This window comes from Hetaerina americana, unplaced genomic scaffold (genome assembly GCF_022747635.1).
Source record: "Hetaerina americana unplaced genomic scaffold, ioHetAmer1.1.p SCAF_1, whole genome shotgun sequence".
Taxonomy (NCBI): Eukaryota; Metazoa; Arthropoda; class Insecta; order Odonata; family Calopterygidae; genus Hetaerina; species Hetaerina americana.
In genome coordinates this window covers 10,759,953-10,782,468 of record NW_027286069.1, presented here as the reverse complement: position 1 = coordinate 10,782,468, position 22,516 = coordinate 10,759,953, and the positions used below count along the sequence as shown (strand labels likewise).

At 40.1% G+C, this 22,516-nt stretch overlaps 1 protein-coding gene across 2 annotated transcripts in view; it reads right to left on the bottom strand.

Moving 5' to 3' along the window:
* Gasp (Chitin binding Peritrophin-A domain-containing protein Gasp) overlaps positions 1-8,157 on the bottom strand; it is a 29,019-nt gene extending 20,862 nt beyond the window's left edge. For both annotated transcript variants that reach the window (XM_071585377.1, XM_071585369.1), the window contains exon 1: positions 8,025-8,157. In XM_071585377.1, the coding sequence (XP_071441478.1) occupies positions 8,025-8,073 (49 nt within the window). In that variant the 5' untranslated portion in view covers positions 8,074-8,157. The remainder of the gene's footprint in view (positions 1-8,024) is intronic.
* Positions 8,158-22,516: the final 14,359 nt, after the last annotated feature.

Below are 22,516 nucleotides of genomic sequence, written 5' to 3'. Positions count from 1 at the left end.
TCCCCGGTGCCCCACTCTGGTCGGCGGACTCCATCTGCCGCGCGCCCGACACTGTTAACCTGCTTGGCGCAACCCTTCAATCTGAGCATCACAAGGAGGATGGTGGTCACGTGGGAAGGCGCATTGCGTGGGGAAGTTGATCACCTTGACGTGGGGTCGCCTGCACCTTCTGGTCTCCTCTCGGCCGCCCCCGTGCCCCACCGCCGCCCCCCCCCCTTCGCCACCGATACACGCACACACCCTCAACCCCCATCCCCTCGGCGTCAGCAAACTTCCCCGGCCACAACCGCCGCAGGATCGGAAGCTGGGGGGCCCCAATGAGGTGACCACAAGGCACCCCAGACGAGAAACAACCCAGTGTCAGCCTTGCAACCTTAGGCATGGCCTTAGGAGGCTCATAAGGGAACTGAGACGAAGGGATTGATAGGAAGCGTCTCCTCAAGGCGGTCGGGTCGCAATTTCGGAGGGGATTGAGTTCATAGATAGATTGTCTTTCATAGGAGTGCTGGTGATGAGTTTATAGAATAACACTGATTCATACTTCATTCCATCTACCATTTAGCAAGCAAACTAAACTGATTCTCACTATATAGTATATTGTATTAATCAACTCAAACGTTTCAAAATTAACTCCAGCGAAATCGAGTTTTTATACCTGTATAATATGCATCGTTTTATAGTTTCCTGAAAGTTCGGTGTTAAATTCATAACCGTACGTCGGCCACATTACCTAACGCAATGTTAGACCCAGAATGAGTAAATCAATTTTAGGCAAATTATGAGAAAAGCGCAAGGAAATATTTCTAAGATGGATATACCTAACGCAATGTTAGACCCAGAATGAGTAAATCAATTTTAGGCATATGATGAGAAAAGCGCAAGGAAATATTTCTAAGATGGATATATATCCCACTGGGTGGGGCCTTTGGGGACATTGCTTCATTCGCGATGAAATCACACCCGAAGTAATTATAACGATCATTTTCCTTATACAGAGTTTCGCGTTTCCTTTTCTCGTTTTCCCTCCGGCTTCTCGGTCAAAACCTTAGGGCGGTAAAAGTGGCCTCCCGTCCGCACTCAGTTTAAGATCCCCCCCCCCCCCCCCCCCAGGGTCGACCATTGCGGCCGTCTGGAGTCGAGGAATTAGGTCGCATTTAATCGACGCACCCAAAGGGAAACTGGTTTCCGACGAATATAACTAATGTCTTTTTAAAACAACTTGAGCCATTGTGTTAGCTCGCGGAGAGGGGTAAAGATCCGGCAAAAGGGCGTCGTTATCTTATGCGAGGAACCCACCTCGCTCCCACGGCATTCGTGCACTGGCTGCTCGCTTGGAAGCGCTCTTGCATAAGAGGAGGAAATGGCGTCCTAACCTTGCGGAAAATCTTCTGCACGATTCCCAGAATTAAAACCTGCCACTTTGGTTCTTTACTCAAAGGCATGGGATTCTTCATCACTTATGACAGCGATGAAGTTTTTAGCGACGCAAGGTTTGTTAAATTATCAAAAATTACTGGAATTAATTCCGACAACTGAGCGCATTATTTTTTTCTTCCACCTGATCTCTTGAAAAATGGGAAAGAAGGAACTTACATTAAAAAAAGACGATATAGCCCCGTGGCATGGGGCTATGGCAACGAATAGCGGTAAAAATCGTAAGGTCAAGGCAAATAGGGAGTTTCAAAATGTATCTGTAAAGGTGAAAGTGGATATGAAATGAGAGGATAGGTGGGAAACAAGAGTGAGAGTGAAGTGAAGGGAGTGGCTAACAGAAAATCGAAGCCATTTAAGGTGGAGTTTGTCTCATCGCGTGTTTGTCTAGACAACGCGGCCGGCCGGCCGGACGGGATTCCAGCCAATCCCTTTCTTGGACAACACTGGTTTTATAACGCATTTGCAGTGGACAGTCCTTGCGACAGAGCGTGAGCATGAAATAGATTGATGGGGACGAAGACCACTAAGTGGAAATCCGTAAAAAAAGTTCGCTCATAAGCAGCAATTATGGAAATTACCGAAAAGACTAACCAGAGTTATTTCCAAAGAGACGCGAAATACCCGCTCCCCAGAAACTGACCTGAATTTCGAAGATTTAGGCAAGTCAGAGAACATCGAGGAACCGCTCGGGTGAAGCAAAATAGAAAAGAATTGGTATTGATATGAAAAAGTCCGACCAAATATTTATGTATACGTAAATATTTGAACATAACATACAGTGTTTCGGCGGGAACACTGGCGGCGGCTCTCCCTAAAACAATATTTTTCATATAAAGATTAATACTCTTTCAGAGGTTTCCGCGGCGTGGATTAGATAAGCTCTGTATTCTCAGGGCAAGTTGTCATATGCGGTGAAAAACCAAGAAGCATGCAGAGCTCTTCTAACTTATGATGTGGTTTGATTGATCACCAGAATTGAGTTCTCTGAGCTTAAACAATCATTTAAAATAGGACAGTAATTTTTACTGCTGCGGATGGAAATATTTGCTGATGAAACAAGCACATTTGTGCGCTTTAAACTTTCACGAATTCCCCATTAAATTTTATTATCTCAACTGTGACTCTACTCCTATGCGCTATTTTCAAGGGTGAACTATTCAGTTTAGGGTAGAAATGACGCATAGGCATTGAAACCACGGTTGCGAGAAAAAAATAGCGTAGAATATGCGAAGCAGGTGTGTATTTGGTGAGGCGCTAACAGCGAGATAATTATTTCTAAACCGAATTTATGCTATGTACGCCTAAAGATACTAATTTATGTGGTGCCTGAAAATATTAATGAGATATGATTTCGATCACATCCAAACCGTTCCATTTTGCAGTTACCATTTGCATGTAAAAACTCAACCCTTCCGAAAAAATACTGTCCTTTATCAAGTATGTCAGGTATTTTATATTATAACCCCGTTAGCTTATTGCACTCGTAAGCTGTCGGTGTTACATTAGTATGTACGGCAAAAGATCCTCGCCCAATCCTAAGAGAACGGTGAACTCCGCGTTTATCGGTGGGATTGAAGCCTGAAGGAAAAGGTAAGATGCGTTTCAAATGGTTCGAGGAGTTGCTTTCGCGACGACACTAAGAGTGCCGCTGAAGGACTCAGGGCTGCTATCCATTGTCCACAGATCACGGAGAGGAAGGCATTAGGGACGGGGATGAGGAGGTGGGAAAGGAGGGGATCGCTTGGCAAAGTGCCTCGGACGGGGAGCAAGGGGAGGTCGACGAGGGGCGGAGGCGGCGGCGGGTGGCAAACCGGAGGAAGGGAGCCTATGGAGGGAGAGAAGGAAACGGACCGGAGATGGGTACTTTTCTTGAAACTTTTCCGAGGACTGACCTTCTTCAGCATTATTCCACAGTCTCTTCTCTCGCAAAGCATCTCGTGGAAACCGCTGGGTAGAAGGGTCAGGTGCAGCCGGCCGACAGAGCATATTGAGTCCCAGTTTAAAATATTCTAAATAAGGTGTACCATTTCGTACAGACTGTTGAATGTTCTGATGGCCAAAGACAGACGATATTTTGTTAACATTTTGATACAACTCCAAAAAATAGGCGCCAAATGCACAAGTCATCGATAACATTTCATTAAGCATTGATATAAATTTGCAACATGCTCAGAGATAATTGGAAATGCAATAGTTGGCGATTAAATTATTAATCACACATGCGGTTTCATAGCAAAGAAAGCCCGACTGACAATGATGATTGTATCTATTCGAAAATGTCCTCGCCTTATGTATTTTGCGCGATGGTAATTACAGCACACAATAATGCTTATTTTCGAAATAGTTCATAATATTGATACACCTCACATAATCGAATTCGAATTAAAAGCTCAAGTTTTCAAGCTCTATGGGCGAAAATAATGGAACGCCAGAAATAAAGAGCACCTCCTAACTGGCAAGGTAGAGAATATAAGAACGAACTTAAATTTCGGGAAATAGAGAGAGTGGGCCGAATAGATTCAAGGTTTCCAGGGAAGAAATTTAATAGCATCTAAATCCATTTAGCACACCAAATTTAACGCCCGCCTGAGCAAAAGGAGCGGGGAGTAGTGAGTTTTTTACGGGATACGATACGAAGAGAAAAAATGATAAGAGAACACTTTGAATCGATCAAAATGGAGTTACTGGAGCGCAGAGAGATATAATTGATTTTCCTCGAACTGGGGACACGGGCGCAAAAATCGATGAATCGAATAAGTGGCTCGTAAAACAACTATCTGAAGAAGATAGCGGGAAGAAGAAAATAAAAACTGTAGAAATCCGAATGGGTTGGCTGGCATCTGCATCCATACTTTCACCGTGTGCCTGGCACTGGGGCTTCATTCGGATGGCGCTGCGAGTGCTCGGTCTACTTCTTTGACCTTTTTAGCATCCGCAGGGGTGCTGGTTTAAATGTCCAAGGTCAAAGAAAGTGTTCGCTCGAAATATGCATTTTTGCAAATATAACAATAGCTTTAAAAGTTGAGGAGTTTCTTAATTGTTGGTGAATGCCTACAAATAATACCAACTGCATCGGTCGTTGAAGTCACCAATGATGAGAGCATTCTTTAGGCGTGAAAATAACTACCCAGTGTTTCAACTGCTTTAGGCAAATGCGCTTAATCTGAAATATTTAATTTAATTCCGTTTTAATTCAGAGCTTTGCTCTTATCCGTTAAATACTAATTTCAGGATTTTTACGTTTGAGAGACGCCAGTACGATATTATTCCGACAAGTTCGTTCACATGAAAACATCATTAAGTTTTTACAATGACACAATTAATATTAACTTCAAGATTAATTCAAAATCGTATCAAATTTGAAAGTAATTTTTCACGTCAATTGTCCACGAAAGACGGGCACGGTACAGCCCAATTCTTCATTAATTGAAGAAGAAAGTCGTAGTGTGTTTCTCGCCGCTTTCTTTTGGTATCCTTCGTTAGTCGGTCGTTTAGAAAAAATATGAATACAATGGCCTAATAAGACCTACCTAAGGTCAATAAGTCAAATGAAAAATTTGATGAATTGAAATTAAATTTTCCATCCATAATTAAATAATAATGTTGCATATATATATATATATATATATATATATATATATATATATATATATATATATATGACCCAAGTAACCTGATTTAAAGTTACCATAATTGAAAGCACTTTGCACGTATATTTCAAATGAAAAATTGTCGGATAAACAATAAAGATTGAACCCACTGAAAGAACTAATTCACCTTCGGGAGAAGTAAGATCCCCAAACGAAAAATACCATAATGACCCAAAATGGCGCCATAAAAGCAAGCGGTCGAAGAGAACTCGACCAAAAATCTGGAGAGAGTGAGAGAGAGGGGCTGAAGGTGTGGGAGGGGAAAGGGGGGGGGGGCTTGCCTCCAACCATTCACATCGATATCGTAGGCTATATGCCACCATATAATGGAATGAAGAGAAAGGAAAAGGTACTTTTACCACCTCCTATTCTAATCTGTTTCTTTATCCTTCCGCGTCTGAACGTCTTCGAAAGGCGGAAAAACTACCTCTCGACTCAATCCAGAGAGAAACTATCACATCCGGCAATAAAAGAAAATCACGATTCTCGACAGAGTAGGTTTTATGCTACAGACGGATGGCCATGACCGTTTGCGCCAAGGCTGTGACTGCGGACGAAGAGAGCAAAACGTAATGACAAGAGAACCGCCACGCTATTATACTTTCGCAGAAATTTCTGGAGTCGTCATTACAAAAACTGGCCTTAAAAAACGAGAAAAAATACTCAGTAATGAATATAATACTTGATGATGGACAGCAAATTTATTTAAATGGATTATTCAGAATGAGACGGTAATTGCTTATGGTATTCCTATGAGTAACGCCTTTTTGAAGATAGTGTAAGACACTAAGTTGGGTCACTCATGTCACTTGTAAACATCCATTTCGTGGTTATTATACTCATAAATGTTACGAAATACGAATTATAAAAATATCCATTAATCCTCGTAATTTAGTCAGATGAATAAAAGGAACGTTTCACTGCATCATAATTTATCAGTTAGTTACATAAGCGCTACAATACAAGAATATTTTAAATATTCTTCTCGACAGAAAACATTTTTACTTTCACCCATCATTGACATTTATTTATCTCGTTTCTCCAATTGTCTCATCTTACGTTCGGAGATGAACAACAGGCCTTGAAGGGATCTGCCGTCGCTAAAGTGAATGCACATTTCTGCGAGGCTTTGATCGTCCCTCCTAGAAACCGATTCCATGGAAATAAGAGAGGCTCACATATGATTCGATTGATCTGGCAGATGTATATTTAAACCATTCAAGGAAAAGTAAGGAAACTAACATGGAAAACTATCAAATTCACTCATGGTTACTTATTATCTCTATAAATCGGTAGCGGCGAATATTTGGTAGAGGGATTTTTACCCGACGAGAAATCTAGGTCAGTGGAGTTCCTAGGGCCACCTCTCGTCACGGACCGGAGCAACGGGGTCGCAGCGCACGTCTCTAAAGAACCGCTTCAGAACCACACCTCGTCCCCGAGCTGCCAAGCCGCCACCCATGGGGAGGAAGAAGGGAGGCGGGCACTCCGTAATGTATGCAGCAGCAAGAAAGTCACGGCGTCGAGGGAAAGCAGGGGGAGCGGGTGGGTGGCGGGAGGCACTTGAGGGCGGGAGTGCAACAGAGAAGCGAAAGGAAATGCCATTCAAATGCCTTTTGTTGCTCGTAATCTATTGGCAATTGGTTTATCTACAAAATCTGTGGAGTTAACAATACTGTCCACGACGAAAAAAAAACTTTCTCTTGGTATTTATTCGTATTATTTCTGAGATATCCTAAAGTCATGCTCCACTGCATTAAAACATGAACTTAAAAGTCAGTAAGATCGAATACTTAGAGGTAAATTTGAAAACGTGGAATAAAAATACATTTTATCGAGGCAAACAATATATATGCAGAGAAAATTTTGAAATAAACACATTTTGATGAAATACCTCCATTATTACTGACTCTAACACACAACCATGAAACAACTGAAATTAGGACTTAAAAACTACGTAAAACTCAACATGTTCTTTGTTCAATCAGAGAAAATGAAGTTACCATGCTTGACACGTGATTAAAAGATTATAATTACAGTTTTATAAAAATATTAAATAGAGATAATTTTTTAGTTGGTGAATACAATAGAATTTTTCATTTTGAAATGTTAATATTGAAATCGTACTGAACTGCGATAAAACGCCGGACTTTCATTTCTGTTCCCAATTTTTTTATAATTGCTATTCCTCATGAATTTATCACATTATTCAATAATACGCTAAATGTAAATTACAGATTCAGGTGTGATGTAGTGGAACTGTTCCATAAAAACACAGACGAAAACTCTAGCAATTTTTCCCCTAATAACGATTTTCAGAAATAAATCTTTATCAAGTGGAAATTGCAAGAGTTTTCGTCTCTGTTATTACGCAAAATATTGCACCGAAAATTTGAAACCAGACATTTTTACAATTAAAAGTTCAATAAGGTTTTTTAAATAAGAGGCTTTGGCAAAAGACCAATTTTGGTTTGACAACTGACTAGCCATCTAAATTCCATTAAGTCGGGCACTGCTGAATATTAAGACAAAAATAAGAGTTGAAATCAGGCCTTAAAAATTGAGCCCTATTATTTTGCAAAATTCAAAGCTTTTTCACTTCCCACATAGGCAATAAGGGGACATAAAATGATAAATAAATAGAAGAATTATCACCAAAAAATGACACTCCTGAATGCACCGTGGTGATCCTAAATCACTCCTGCACCAAATGTTCGAATTTATCCGAATTCCGTCATTCCACTTCATTGACCTGACATAGCTCAGATAAGGTCCAAAGGCTCTACACACAACTCGTACGATTTCAGGAAGGTTTCAATGCATTTCCTTTCTAAGCAGGAAATCAGTGTGTATTTAAATAACAACAGTTGAGTTTCCGCAGACGTTTTTTCTGGAAAGGGACTATTGGGCATTGAGAAAAATCTTCCCAGACGTACGTACCGACTGTCGCCAAAGCACCAACTACCACCAGGAGACTGAAGCACTTCATGTCGAAGGCGGAGCAGGGGTAGGTTCAAGAGTATAAAAACTAAAAAAAACAATCTGACAAACACTTGTTTCGTCCCACGATTCCTCGAGCGAAAGACCTCGTGAGGGAGCCGCGCCGTTGGGTTATATAGCCGACAAGGGGGAGCGGCGACGGGAGGATGGGGATGGGGAGGGGCGGAGTGTGTGGGGAGGAGGGGTTGGAGGACGGCGCGAAGGCAGAGGGAAGGGAAAAGGAGGGGGGGAGAGTGAGAGAGAGTGTGTGTTGGTGAGTGGCGGGGAAGGGAAGGGGGTTGGTGGGGGACCTTGCTGCGGGAAGGGGTTGAGTTGAAAGTGGGATATGGAGATTTGTTTGTGGAAGAAGGGAAAAGGGGGAGGGTGGTGGGTTGGGAATCGCTTTTTGTTCTCTTGGCTCCAAAAATTTTAGAGCGCTCCTTCAATGCGCGTGATATCAAAGGCGTCAGCTCATCGGGAAGATCGCACATGGTAAGAAAATCGTCTTACTGACGTTTTCCTTCTTTTCAAATGGAATGAATCCTTAGGTTGATGAATAATTTTCAGGCACCCTACTGGTATTATTCTGGTGTTTAGATGAACAGGGAGCTTACGAATTTTTATTTTATTATATTATTTATTCACCAATCACAATTAATTCAACATTTAACCGAAACAGGAAATGAAGCCGCAACATTTGCGCCATCATGCTATCTCGAATAGGAATCCACTCAATCAGATGTTTGCTGAAATCTTGTGCGATGAGCATGCCATATTTTTACAGTCCTTTGAACACCGTCGTCGTTGCTATTCGAAACTGGCTCGGCCTTGAATGTAGGCGGAACTTCAAATCACTTTTGCGGCAAAAATTCTTTCGGAGGATATATTTTATGGATGATTTCAATGGTGAAAATTCATCTAATTTTTAAAATATCACTTCGAAATGTTACGAATAAATTATAATCGCAGGCACTTTTATAGGTGCTTCAATTTGTATTCTTGGACAACGAAAGTTAATATTATATAAAAAAATAAAGTAGGCTGCCATTTCAATCGAAAAGCATAATTTAATTTAAAATCTTACCTTAAATGATATTCATCAAAATTTAAGTCGTATTTAAAGCCTATGAATCGTTATGATGTGGTTTTTAATGAAATTTAGACACAAGAAATCTGCTTTTTATCGAGTGAATATACATTTTTAATTAAGAAAATATTGAAATCTTTATTGGATGACACTCATACGTAGGTAACAGAAAAAATGCTCATGAGACTTCTTTTGCACTAGATGGGTTCCGAGACGGTTTATAGCAGCAAGACAGGAAGTTCACGTGCAGGTTTATTCGTGCAGTTGAAGTTGATATCACGGGAAGATGAGGAGTTTATTCCGTTAAGAGGAGGTTATCGCTGCAGATGGAACTTGGCTGCATCATTTTTGTTTCTGAATATCATTAGAAAATCAAAATCTAGAATGTTCCTCAACCCCCCTATAATTCAGCTACCTAGTAACATTTGACTTTTTCCTGTTCCTAAATATGAAGAACCACGTTTATGAAAAGCATATTTCATCATCAATCGCGGCCGCAGGCGAACTGAAGATGTTTCAAATGGCAACAGCCGTCATGGATGCAATACTCACAGACAATGAGTCATATAAATGAAATTCGTACAACATATACATTACGCACTGGCTAAAAATAATAAATTAATGCTAATAATAAAGAAACATTTTTGGAAAATAAATTATGCGAATAACAAGGTCACGAGTGACAAACTGCGCTTACGTTAGTATTTCAACCATCTGGAATTAATTGTCACTGAGAGTGTAAGCGCAATTTCTATAACCGACGTCTTATTCCTATAGCCTTTTCACTCAATGGAACAATACGGAAGATGGCTGGTATTTGCGAGGTTGAGAGTAGTGAGTGATACATCTCCAGATTTGACTGACCAAGGTGAGTGATTGCTCCACGGTCCCTTTCACCGCGCACATTGATCCGAGATGGGAGGCTAAATAATGGAATAAAAATGAATTCCCACGGCGATGGCAATGCGCCAAGCTGTAAAACCCATTCACATTTGATCCCATAGTTTTCTGTGAAGAAGGGATATTGATAGCACTAAGTAGGTGTCAGTCACATACATTTGAAGTGTGCAGATCAAATAAATTGAACTTAGCGGATTTCAGCGTTGATATATTGCAAAACTAAAAATGAGATATTGACAGAACATTTCATTTTTTTAAATTGGAAGTCATATATATTCTATTAAAAAAATTCATTACTTAAAACTAGTACGTTAGTACAATATACACATAGATTTATAATAACTGATAGGGCTAGTGCAGGTAGATATCGGCTAGTGTCGATACAAATTTCGTGAATACTACACCCCTCCTTGGCTTCTGTTTACTTGGCTCAAGAACTGAAAGGCATAAGCTGTTTGTATACGATAATCGATATAAAGTCAAGCATTCCACGAAAGTAATCTGATAAATAAAATGACTCCTTTCTGCGACTCCAAAATCTGACGGATAGCCATCTCCATCTAGGAGTAGCAACAATCCCGACATTCGGGGCACACGAGGAATAAAGGATTAGAATATAACCATTCGTATTATTGATCTCCCACACGGATAGACCCCGGAGAGAAAGGATTATTCGAAGGTATATAAATCTGTATTTGGATACGTCAAACGCAACACTTGACGTCATTCTGAACGAGACCTTGGGTGTACGGTCTATTTGAATAGGATAAATAATGTGTGCTATGAATGATGGCACAAAGTGGTTTCAATCGTCTCAGAATGGGACGCTAAAATGTCGACCCTCTGAAAAGGGTAATAGTGTAGACTTTCCCACTGGTTTTCTCGCCTTCCCTCAGCCTAATCCCTGGTTGGACCCAGTGGCATGTCTCCCCTAAGCAATAAGAATATAGTAAGTCCATTAATAGCCATACACCCTGGCCCACTCCCTTCAAATAATACCTCACATGGATACCTATTTGGCGAGGGAAAACAATGATGTGTGATATTTTATACGATATTGAAATTGCGAAATTAATGAAATACGGAAATATATTACCCCTCTCCTTACACTTTCACTTGTTCTGCTCTAACAAGGCGTCAAGAATTGATTCTTACGTAGCATATTTAATTTATTCTCATGCCTGTGCATTACGGATCAAAATGTCTGCAAGGCTTGCATTATATCACATTTTGATGGCTATTGTCCGAAGTTTGTAGTGGAATTCAACTTTGAGAACCAAACTTAAGAAGGGAGCTGGTTTACATAGGAATGATTTGAATCCTGAAATCAATGAAGGGCGACATTTAAGTATTCTTTTAAAAGTGGTCATCTAAGATAGTTTTTTGTTCATTTAATAATCTCTGAGATGAAAAACAGCTTATTGTGAGCAAACAGTTTACAATATTTCAATGCTTTGATGAATACATCTTATCTTACAACTAATAGTTGCTGTTTGCAACTTAAGGAAAATATACACGCTCCGGTCTCAGACACCACAGCGTTAGAGTATATTTTCAGAAAAAAAGTGGTAGAAGTTATAATATTGACCTTCTGGGAGCAATTAAGTTCAAACTTTTTAAAATAGCAAAACAACTATTCCCTTATTTCCTACATTCCGATCAGCTTAATTTTTTTGTGGTAGGTGTGTTATAAATAGAAATCAGGTTAGATGCTCTCCAGAGGAGTTAATACAACAGCATCTGTATTGACATCCAATATGCAAGTGTATAACAAAATAGCAGTAATTAGTTTACTTTCAAACAGGAATATTTTCCTTTCTGCGTCGCAATGTTGTTCTATATTGCTCGTTTTTGAAAGGTTTGTATCAGTGCGTCAAATATCATGACAGAAAATGTTAAAACACAGCACTTGGATTACATTTTAGAGGACAAATTACGCAACACATTAATTATCCAACCTGAAAAAGGCATTTGCTTCCAAAAACAGGTTTTTTAAGATGTAGACGACATATCTAGGATAGGACTCATTTTTCATTAGTTTTCATTCAGGAAAATTTTCATTAGTTCAAATAATTATTGAGGCATTACACCTTCTATCACATTATCATGCTAGTCTATAATGTCCTCGATAGATCGCCACATTATAAGTTAGTATCAAACGTGTTCTATAAGCTACGATTATTACAGAAAAAATTAGAACTGTCATATCTAAGCTTACTTATCAGTAATTCCTCACAGCGCCGAAAAGAGAGTTCAACGTTCGTCATCTACCCGTTGTACCCATCCCGCGGAACTAATTCGGGCTGTGGATTCAGAGAATGTGGAAATGAAAGGGAATGTAATAAAATCGATATGCTCTTTGGTCAGTGTAAACTATCAGCTGTTAAAAGAAAATATTAATTGAATATCAGACCGCAGTAATCAACCGAAAGGCTACTTTTGATTACCAAGGCCAGAGTGAACCCCAATCGAAGCCTTGAGAAACTCACACGTTCATATAGGTGCGTCATTTTCTTTCCCTATGCTATTTGTCTATTTATTTTAGTTTAATATCCAGAAAAGCGGCCCACATGAGTTTTGGATGGGTCTGTCCTGAGGCATTACGGGATTTTTGAGTCTATTTAACAGCAACCAGAAATGCTATTAATAATAGTATCCTTTTAAGATCTTTTTCGTTTTCCCCCACTATAGCTATGTCGTCGACAAATCGTAGCATGCACATGCTCCCTTTATGTATTCTTACGGCACATCTTATGTCTTTTTTGCTCTAGTTAATTGCCTTTTTAGTCTACGCATCAATTAGCAGTTGAATTAATAAGCAGCCCTGTTTTACTTCTTTCTTTATCTTAGTTTCTTCCCTGCTTTCCCCGTGTCTAATCACTGCTGCCCAATCTCTATGGAGTGTGCCTATCCATCTCTTCTCGCTGTAGTTCATTCGAGTTTTCTTTACGGTCGTAGCATCATAGCACAGTACACGTTTTCAAAGGCTTTATCCAGATTAAGGAATACGATATAGGTCGGTTGATATTTGCTCTACGTTCATTAAAATAGTGTCTCACAGTTCTCTAAGCTGGTCCAACTTTTCCCTGTATATGGATAAAGTCACGCTGTACTATACGTAGAATCTTTATGCATTCTCCTCTGACTCTTCCTAAATATCTATTTTCCGAGTATGTAGTCAATTTGACACCTTTTCACATACTCGTATCCTGGCATCATTCACGTGTTTGATCTTCTTGGGTGGTTCTGAAAGAGTGTCTTGCCACCACTAATTGATATTATCCGAAAAATTCCAAAAGCTTTTCTCATCTTTTTTACGCATCCCTAGACGATATATTTCTAATTATTTACCTCCCTGGTCCTCTCCGACGACCGCATTCCTGTATTCAACAGCAATTAATTTTTCTTTTCCCCTTACATTTTTTATTGCATCGCAATATTGACATACTACACCTCCGCTACTTCGCAATCATCATACTCTGTTGTTAGTAGGTAATCTTGGACCAGAAAGGTATTTGTGGGTTTCGTCGCTATCATCACCGTAAGGATCACAGCCTATTGTTTAGTGATAGAAACTCGCCATGTCCCGGCACCTTCATAAGCTTTCGTAAAACTCGTAAGCTATTATTTCGCAGCTAACCTCTGCATATAGCTAGAACCTGAACCTGGTGGACGCACTAGATGGCTTAAAGTTCAGCCAAGAGTATTTAGTAAAATAGAGCGATATACCTGTAGATATTGACTACAGTTTCTTTACATTTGGCCCGTCGAATGAGTTGGGAGGGTTACACGCTTTCCTAATAATGTGAAGGTCACAGATCCAGGGTTTAATCGGATTTCTCTCTAGAAAACAAGATGATCAACAAAGAATCATCAGCGTAACATAAGGACAAGAAACACCACGAGTGCCATCCGGAACAAAACTTGTTCATTCACATCCGGCCGGGAGATGAGAAGAGACCACAGCACTTGCGCGCGCGGCAGACCGTTCATTCTTACGAGACGAAGGACATTCCATTTGATTCAAAATTACGCAGGCCCTAAAATTAAATTCCTCAAAATGAAATTTCGGTTAATTTGCTTTTGCGAGTTCTTCGGAATGTCAGTTTAATCATGATCTCTTACTCAGTCGAGCTTAGTCCTTAAGAGATAAAGTCCAGGACGTGGTTATAGTGAAAATTTTGTTGAGGAACACTTTTCTACCGCTCGCTTACTTTTTGTATACGAGAGGCGTCGTAGGAGCGTATTCTTGAAGTAGACCAAATAATTTGACGTTAATAGTAAACTTTTAAAAATATTTCGTGCTTCAATGGATGCTAATAAAGGAGTTGTGAATTCAACTCACACTCACCAATCAATTATATTCCCAACAGCAACAACCCGATGACAGCGAAAAATTACCACGAGGACAACTGACCCATCGGCAGACGGGAAAATGCGTTCCATTTGGTCCTCGATACGTTAAAACAATGTACGAATCATCAAAATCATTAACAGTTTCCCAGTATGAGTCAGATTTATTGTAGTATCTCATTTTCGCTCGCTCGAATAATTCTCACCACCTGTATAACATGTTTAGACGTCAAATAACAACAACGGCTGAAAACATACGTAACATTACGCAGGACCGATTAAAATGGCGTGGAAATATGGGCACCGCCGGGTTTTATAAGCTGCCCTTTATTACAAAACGAAGAGATGGTGTAAATCACAACACTATTAACTGCTCCGCCGAGTGTCTTCCCGGCCCTAAGTTCTGATCTCGAAAATTTGAAACTGGTTAGAAAACGACCCATATTCGTCCACTAATTGTTTATTCGTCCACTAACTGATTATTTCACACTTTCTTTTTTCAACAATATATCAATTTGTCAATTAATAACGAATTAAGAACTAGTGTCATTCTTGAGAATGCTAGCATATTAAATATCATAAATTATTTAAGTTTACAAACATACAGGTACTTCTAGAAAAAATATACTTCTAGTCTCCACCAACATCTGACAATTTTTTTATTGTGTTCTATTTTACGCTAGTTACATTCGCTCATTGATCGAATAACCAGGAAGCGCCTTCAATCGTTTTACCTGATCACACTTTTAATTTTAATTTTTTTGCTCGAATCAAACCCCTCAATTTATTGAAAAAAAGTTCAGGGGCGAAGTAGTATCCTGGCCATGGGCGAGGATGGACTTGATGATCCGTTCATTAGAAGGTTCGGCAAGTCTAAGAGCCGTGGAACTATGAGCAAGGAACACCAAGGAACACGAAGGCCATCATCTTTAGCCTATTTTTGTATCTAATATTGAAACTTCGAAATAATCAGTGCATAAATTTAGGGCCCTTAACGGTTTTAGGCCTTTTACTCTCTTCATGGAAGTGCGCGGATATTTGCAGTGCCCGGAAGCATATAATATCTCACCGTTTTAGTCAGAACTAAGTTAGCTCACGGAAAATAGTGCTTTAATTTTCGCAACTGCCAATAAAAATGTATTAATATACATTTATATATATATATATATATATATATATATATATATATATATAAATGTATCAATATACATTTTTAAATAGATAAAGAACGTACTACGGCCGAGTGCATGGAAAGAATGTAAAACCCAAAGCCGTACACTTAAGTGTACGGCTTTGGGTTTTACATTCTTTCCATATACATTTTTATATACGAGTATATATATATAGTATATATATATATAACAATATATTGTTAAAAGTTGCAGTAGAGTTTAATTGGCACAACTACCTAGTCAGTTCAATGTGTTATGGAAATAAAATCACGATTCCATTTAATTTTACTTTTAGACTCGTATTTGCGAAATTATGCAAAGTTCAACTATTTTGGAAACACACATGAAAATATGTTATAGTAGAATACAGAAATTTTTAGACATTATCTGCTGGTAAAATGACCACAGATATTGGTATATCTTGAAACTATCGTTAAAAAGAGTCATTGAACATTTTTTAAATACTGAAAATAAAAGGATCCGTTATATAAAATTTCTGTTAACGTGGATCAAATGTCATTGGCTGAATCGCCCAATCTCTTCATGGGCTGAGTTTCAGATGAAATGAATAAATGCGGCCTAAATAATTCAATGTACACGTCATGAATACCATGTTACTCAGTGTTACCGTTATTGAGTGAATGAAGTGAACAGCTCTACACTGAAATCGCAATTATCACATTCGACGTACTCATAAAATAAACATTTATAAATATTCAGTTAATCTGGGAGCATGGCATGTGAATTTATGAAATAACTCGTATTCAAATCAATATCCGCAACATTATTATTTTGCGATTAGTTTCTATCTGCGGCGAAGCGATTATTTTCTACCATTGAAATCTTTACTTTTTGCGATTTGTACATTACGGGAGGTTAACGTGAAAATCTCTTCCTGGAAAACATCGAACTGCGGAGTTGATAATTGGGTAAAACTTAAATATAAACCATTGAATTGTATGGTGTATCGTAATACGTCAACAAATAAAATATGTTACCTCATATTTAGTACTAAAATTCAATTCTTCGATTTTTCTACCGAATATTTCTATCCCTTCATTGAAGAACGACAGTTCCTTGTGTATTTTGGCCAGCAAGGCTCTTTTGAAAACAGACAAGTTAGTGATGATATTTTCTCCTGACCTTGCCGGAACTTCTTGATTATAAAAATATATTATCGTGTGTTCATCATTGAGAAGACCTTTCAGCGGGTGATATGGATCTATTAGCATGGTGATTATAATCCGAGGTACTTCGTCCGGACACAGTTCCACTAAAAAATCGCAACCAAGAAGCGTTGAAATTTGGCAATACTGCCGCAGTGTATTCCTTTAAAGTTTTAAAAAATATGGCTTACGTCATTTCAACTTGAAAAATAATAGCGATGCCTGTGTTTTCAATAGAGTTATGAAAATTGATCTCAAACTTAAAAATTTCTTATTCAGAATTTATTTTTGGATATTTGTTGAACTGATAGGAGTCTTAATAATCAAAGGATCCACACTGTTTTATTCTAATGAATCGGTGTGAAATGTTGGTTTCCGAGACATAAATACATTCAAAATATACTTATTGATGGTATCATCATATTATCTTCCTCCGTAATGGCATAATTCCTCATTTCTTTCGCAACTGTTTAAATCATAAGCAATTTAAAATTCTCTAAATTTGGTCGTAATAATCGTAATAAGAGACGGATATCACCCGGGGTTGGAAGGTTCGCCCAGTGAGCACAAACATTTCCCAGGGCACCGAGGGCATTGCCTCTTATTTTTGTGTATTTATGTTAAGGCGCTCGCCAGGCGCCGCTGCTGCACCTCGGCGCGCCCGAACTACTAGCTTATTTTCACATTTAAATCTCCGAATGGCATTGAAAACATGTTGATTCAGAGAACCGATGCTCGATCAGTCTCGCTCTTACCTCCGAAATACAAGTAAGTGTTGATTCGGTCAGCGTTTGCCATCGTCTAACAAACCATGGGATTGATTTGTGGAAGCTCCACAAGCTATCGAGTTCGCTTCCAGCTTCTTAAGCTTTTAAGCTTCGTGACAATGCTGAGGGAGAATTCTCAGAATACTGTGACCACTAGCCCACAGATAAATATGTCTCTCTTAGTATTTTTATAGTTCCGAGAATAATAATGCAACGCCTCCCGTGAATCGGCCACCGTTCTTTATATCTTCGATATCCGAATTTAATTAGTCTCCACTGTGCCGTTTGTTACCTCTGGTTTACACCGCACATGAATTTCGGAGAAAAACCTTTAATAATTACATTAAAACTATCGGTAGTCTTTTGGGTAATAGATTTACAAATAAAAATGTTGCCACCTCCGTCCTTCGTGTTCGAAAACAGCATGCCCTTAATATATTGCTTTAATCATCAGAATATCTCCCTAATACATCAACCATAAAGCCGGAATTTGCATATAATCTAATGGCGAATAGCGAATGTCATTTCAAATGCAACAAACTTATGAAGGAAAAGGTGAAGTGGAATATGTAACAAAAATCTAAAAGTGGAATAAAAATGCCGCAAAATAAAAAAAGCAGGTTAAGGATTAAGAATCAATGAATTACAGAAGAAATTGTTGGAAATATGGATGAATAGTAAAATGTGATAATAATGACGAAATAAGGCAAAAATTATTACGATAAAATTATTAAGGATAGAGCGCAAAGTACGAATAATAAACTACGCGATAAATAAATGGGCCTAAGAAACATGATAGAAAAAGCAGTGCAAGGTCAAGGAGAGTCTACAGAGACAGGGTGAAATGTGTACGTCTACAGAATCTGTCAGGAAGTAAAAAAGAAAAATTCATGGTCACATTAAAAGATGTGACAGGAAAAGAAACAATCGATAGAGAAAGCATTCAGGTAAGAATGGAAACGATCCATAGAATACTATACGATAAATAATGTACAGAAAACATGATAAAAATAACTAGGCCAGTGAGTTAAGAAGGAGAAAGAGAATATGAGGTCGCTGATAATGGTATAGGTCCAGACGTCCTTGAGAGCAAGATATGGATAGCATTGGGGAAAATTAAAAGGAATAAGGCGGTGAGAATAGATAGCCTTCTCGGAAAATCATTCAACGGTTTAGGAAATCATTGTAAGGAGACGTTTGCACGGGTCTTTTCGTACCATTGGTATAGACGGAGGAAGTGGGCCGAAGGCTTCGTTAGATCAGTATTAATTCCCATCGCAAAAAGTGAAAGGCAGAATTTTGAGAAGCCCAAAATTTTAAGGAAGTTTGATTTTGCAAGCAGCCAACGACGTACTTCTCACCTCAGACTTCATAGGTGGGGGTAGCCGATAGAGGGTCGAGATGGGCAGAGTTGGGAAAGTGATTAAGACAGGAGCGCTCAATATTATCTCTTCTAGTAAACCCACTTGAGCGTCGGAGGAAATGGCAAAAGCGACATTGGAAGAGCTGGAGAAGAGAATGAAAGTTGGTGGGAAGCTCATCAAGAAGATTTTCGCGTGAAAAGGGAGCCAGTCAGCCAAAGGATGGCAATCCTTTGGCTGAACATATATTTGTTTAGGATTAGGTCCTTAAAGAAGGCTCTGCCTTCTCCTGCCTCATTACCTCCCGGTATAACAACTATGAGACGAGAAGAAATTAGAAAAGAGAAGGCAATGGGGAAGGTTATGAGGTTCCCCAGAAGCAGGAAGGTCGAAACAAACATTAAAAATGGGAAGTAAGATCTGGTGCTTTCCCGGCGTATATGCTTGATGTAGTTTTCTCGGGTCTTCCACCGGGTATGGAACCCCTGACTCGGCGGAAGACCCGAGAAAACTTCATGAATTAAAAATGGGGGCACAAACTAGATCAGGAGAAGGGGTCACCTCATAACCGTGGTAGGAAGCGTTTCAGAAGAAGATAGGCAACGTAGTAACGCCACCAAAAAACTGTATGAGATAAAGATGCTTTTGCGAAGTCGAAAAATGGCAGAAACCATAAGGTGGGATGTGATGGAAAGACTAGTGACAATTTTAATACGGAGCGTAGTACTGCACGGCTCGGATGCTTGGTCGTTGCGGCAACATGATAGTAGTGGTGACTTTTGAGATATTGGTATGCAGGAGAATGAAAAAAGTTATGTGAACGAAAATAAACACAAACGAAGAAGTTCTAGGCATGGTGGAAGAGTAGAGGATTGTTGGGAAAAATAGAAGGTTGGGTAAGTGGATGCAGGCGAAGCTGAGAAGCAATGCAATGTTGAAGAATGATATATATGTTGGGGGAGAATGTTGGTAATACGAGATAAAGGGAAGAAAAGAAGGAAGGAGTGAAGGGATAAAGGAAGTATTTGAAGTTGAAAAATAGCTTGTTGTTCACCAGTTTTTAGAGTAGGCGTTCATTTTTTGTCATGCTAGGTGAGCCTTGGGAACGCAGCAGCGCAAATCTAGCAGATGCCCTTAGCAATAGACTTCTATATTTTATCAAGTATTAGTGCATAAAAAGTTGGTATCCCAACACAACCACCGCTACACGCCCTTCCGGCAGATTGCGGTTTATTGTGTAGATGTAGTGGTACTCTTTTTCATAATAATTAGTTTCAGGTGGTTACCCCACTTCCCCTAACACATGCCCTCGTGGCGCCTATCAGGGTAAGAAGCAGATGTAGACTTTATATGCCTATTGGTATCAATTATACCTGTTTATGCTTCATGATTGATTCATTCAGATAAATGTTACATTTTTCAGCTTGTCTCCGACAAACTACATAAAATAGCGTTCTCAACACTAGCTTGCATCCGCTATCAGTAAGCTTCCCTATTCCATTTATGTAACTCTGCCGCTTTCCGAGACACGAGTCCACCACCCTCTGGCATTTCCCTTGCGTCCATGTCGGCAACGAGTACACTGGCTGGCTGGTCGTGCCAGTGGCCCGAATGCCTCTCCGCGGAATGGAGGAGAAATATCCGTCGTCGTCCGATATGGTCCCTGCTCTTCTACGCTTATCCTTTCGCAATTTCCTGTTTGGTCAAAGAAATATTCAGAAGCCAAGATAAAGAAGCCATTCTGATTTTTCTTTATAATTTGCATTCAAAAAGCATGGGAGTTTTCGCACAGGTGCATCGCATTTGCGGACAGGCACCCGGATTGGCGGAAGGCATTGGAACCTCCTCGGAGACGGCCCTGACAGGGGGTGCGAACAATGGGTGGCGCCCACTCTAAAGCGACTGGCGTCCGCATCAAACGGAATCGGCTCTGCCCGCCCCCCCCCCCCTCCTCGGAGACACCCGAGACCTTTTGAGGCCCCAGAAAACGTCTATCCAATCGAGCTGTGTTCCCCCCAAATCGGGAAATGACGTCAATGACGCCTGCTTCAGCAAGAGAGTGGTTGTCCTGATCCCCTGAACTTCGAGCGCCAAGGCAGTCTAACTCACTCCTTTGATCGATTCTCCGAAACACGTGAATTTACAAGAGAACATCGAGCCTGTGCACACAACATTCAGTGCACTCGACTGTTTCTTGCGAATGCGGGTACTCTCGCATTTTACCCAATCTGGTCTACAGTCAAGTGCTAGCATTAAACTCAACAAAATAAGAATGAAAACTAACGATCAACTGTGTTAATAACGATAATCGGTTCATGGTTTTGTGGTCATTTCCTGTGATTTACCTCCTGCCATTTCCTGAAGATCATTGCCGAAAGCCTCCATTTTAACATACTTTTCAAGTACTTTCGCCTCCAATTAATGCCGGGAAATTATTTTCAAACTCAACGTTTCCTACTAATTAATACCACAAATAAATAAATACTTAAACATTTATTTGAATCGAGGGACGAAAAGATAAAATATATTTCATCAAATATACAAGTGTACATCAAAGTGCATTTAGCAGCTTGTACAAAACTCAGTTAGGAGCAAATGTCGCGTGCATGCATTTGTCCCACTCTATTTCTTCATTCCTGTTCCGGCAGCTTTCGTGGAGAAAATTAAATTCATCCAAACAATAGGCAAAAAGTGGAAAAGGAAAATTTCCCAAGGACAGCGAACAATGAAGAAGCCTACGCCTCGCTCATTTCCAAAGAAAAAGGCTCAACCTGAGCTCTGCACGGCATAGCGCACCGAAAGGGTCATAAATAGATTTTTCCGGCGACGTCGGGCAGCGAAGCGCTGCCACGATGAACACCACAGAAAGTTCTCCGCCGTTCTCTGTTCACACGGGTAGCGTTCCCTGAGAAAATGAGGCGTACGGAGATGATCTCCATGACATTTCATCAAGAGAGCGTCGCAGCCACCCCCACCCCCGCGCCGGCCGCCCGACAGGCGGAAGGGGAGGGGCGGGTGGGAGGCAGTGCGCAGGGTGGGATGGCAATATCCCCAAGTGCCAAGTGCACCTATTACGACTCCTCGACTTTCAGCGGCGAGAGTGTACAAAGCTTGGTACGCTCCATTCCGGAAATAATAAATCAACCTCCGCGAGTCTTCTTCACTCTCTCTTTGGATTCTATGTATAGCCGGGCCACATTTGAGCATTTGCTGCGATCATCGGCAACACCATACATGCCTATTCATTCGCACAGGACTTCTCTTGCCACCGGTTGTAGAATATTGGCGACGTATGCAAAGGTGACCTTACGTAAGCATGCAAAAACACCTTCAACACCAACGTGATGATAGGGATGCTGTGACTATTTTTCTGATTATTCACCGCAAAAATCTGGTGAAGTGCAGAGATAACCTTGGAGTAACTCCCTGAGTCAAATATTGATCGTACAAATTTGAGAATAAATGGATAAAAAGGTTCAGACAACCTGCCGGTCGGCCAGACATCGAATGACCATACTTTGCGGTCCGAAGTGAAGTCACTGCACCAGTGAGCAGTTTCCCATCTCGTCAGTAACGATGGGCATGTCAATGTTTACATGAATGGCTAGAATCGGTGGCATTCTCTCACACTATTCTGAGAGGGGCGA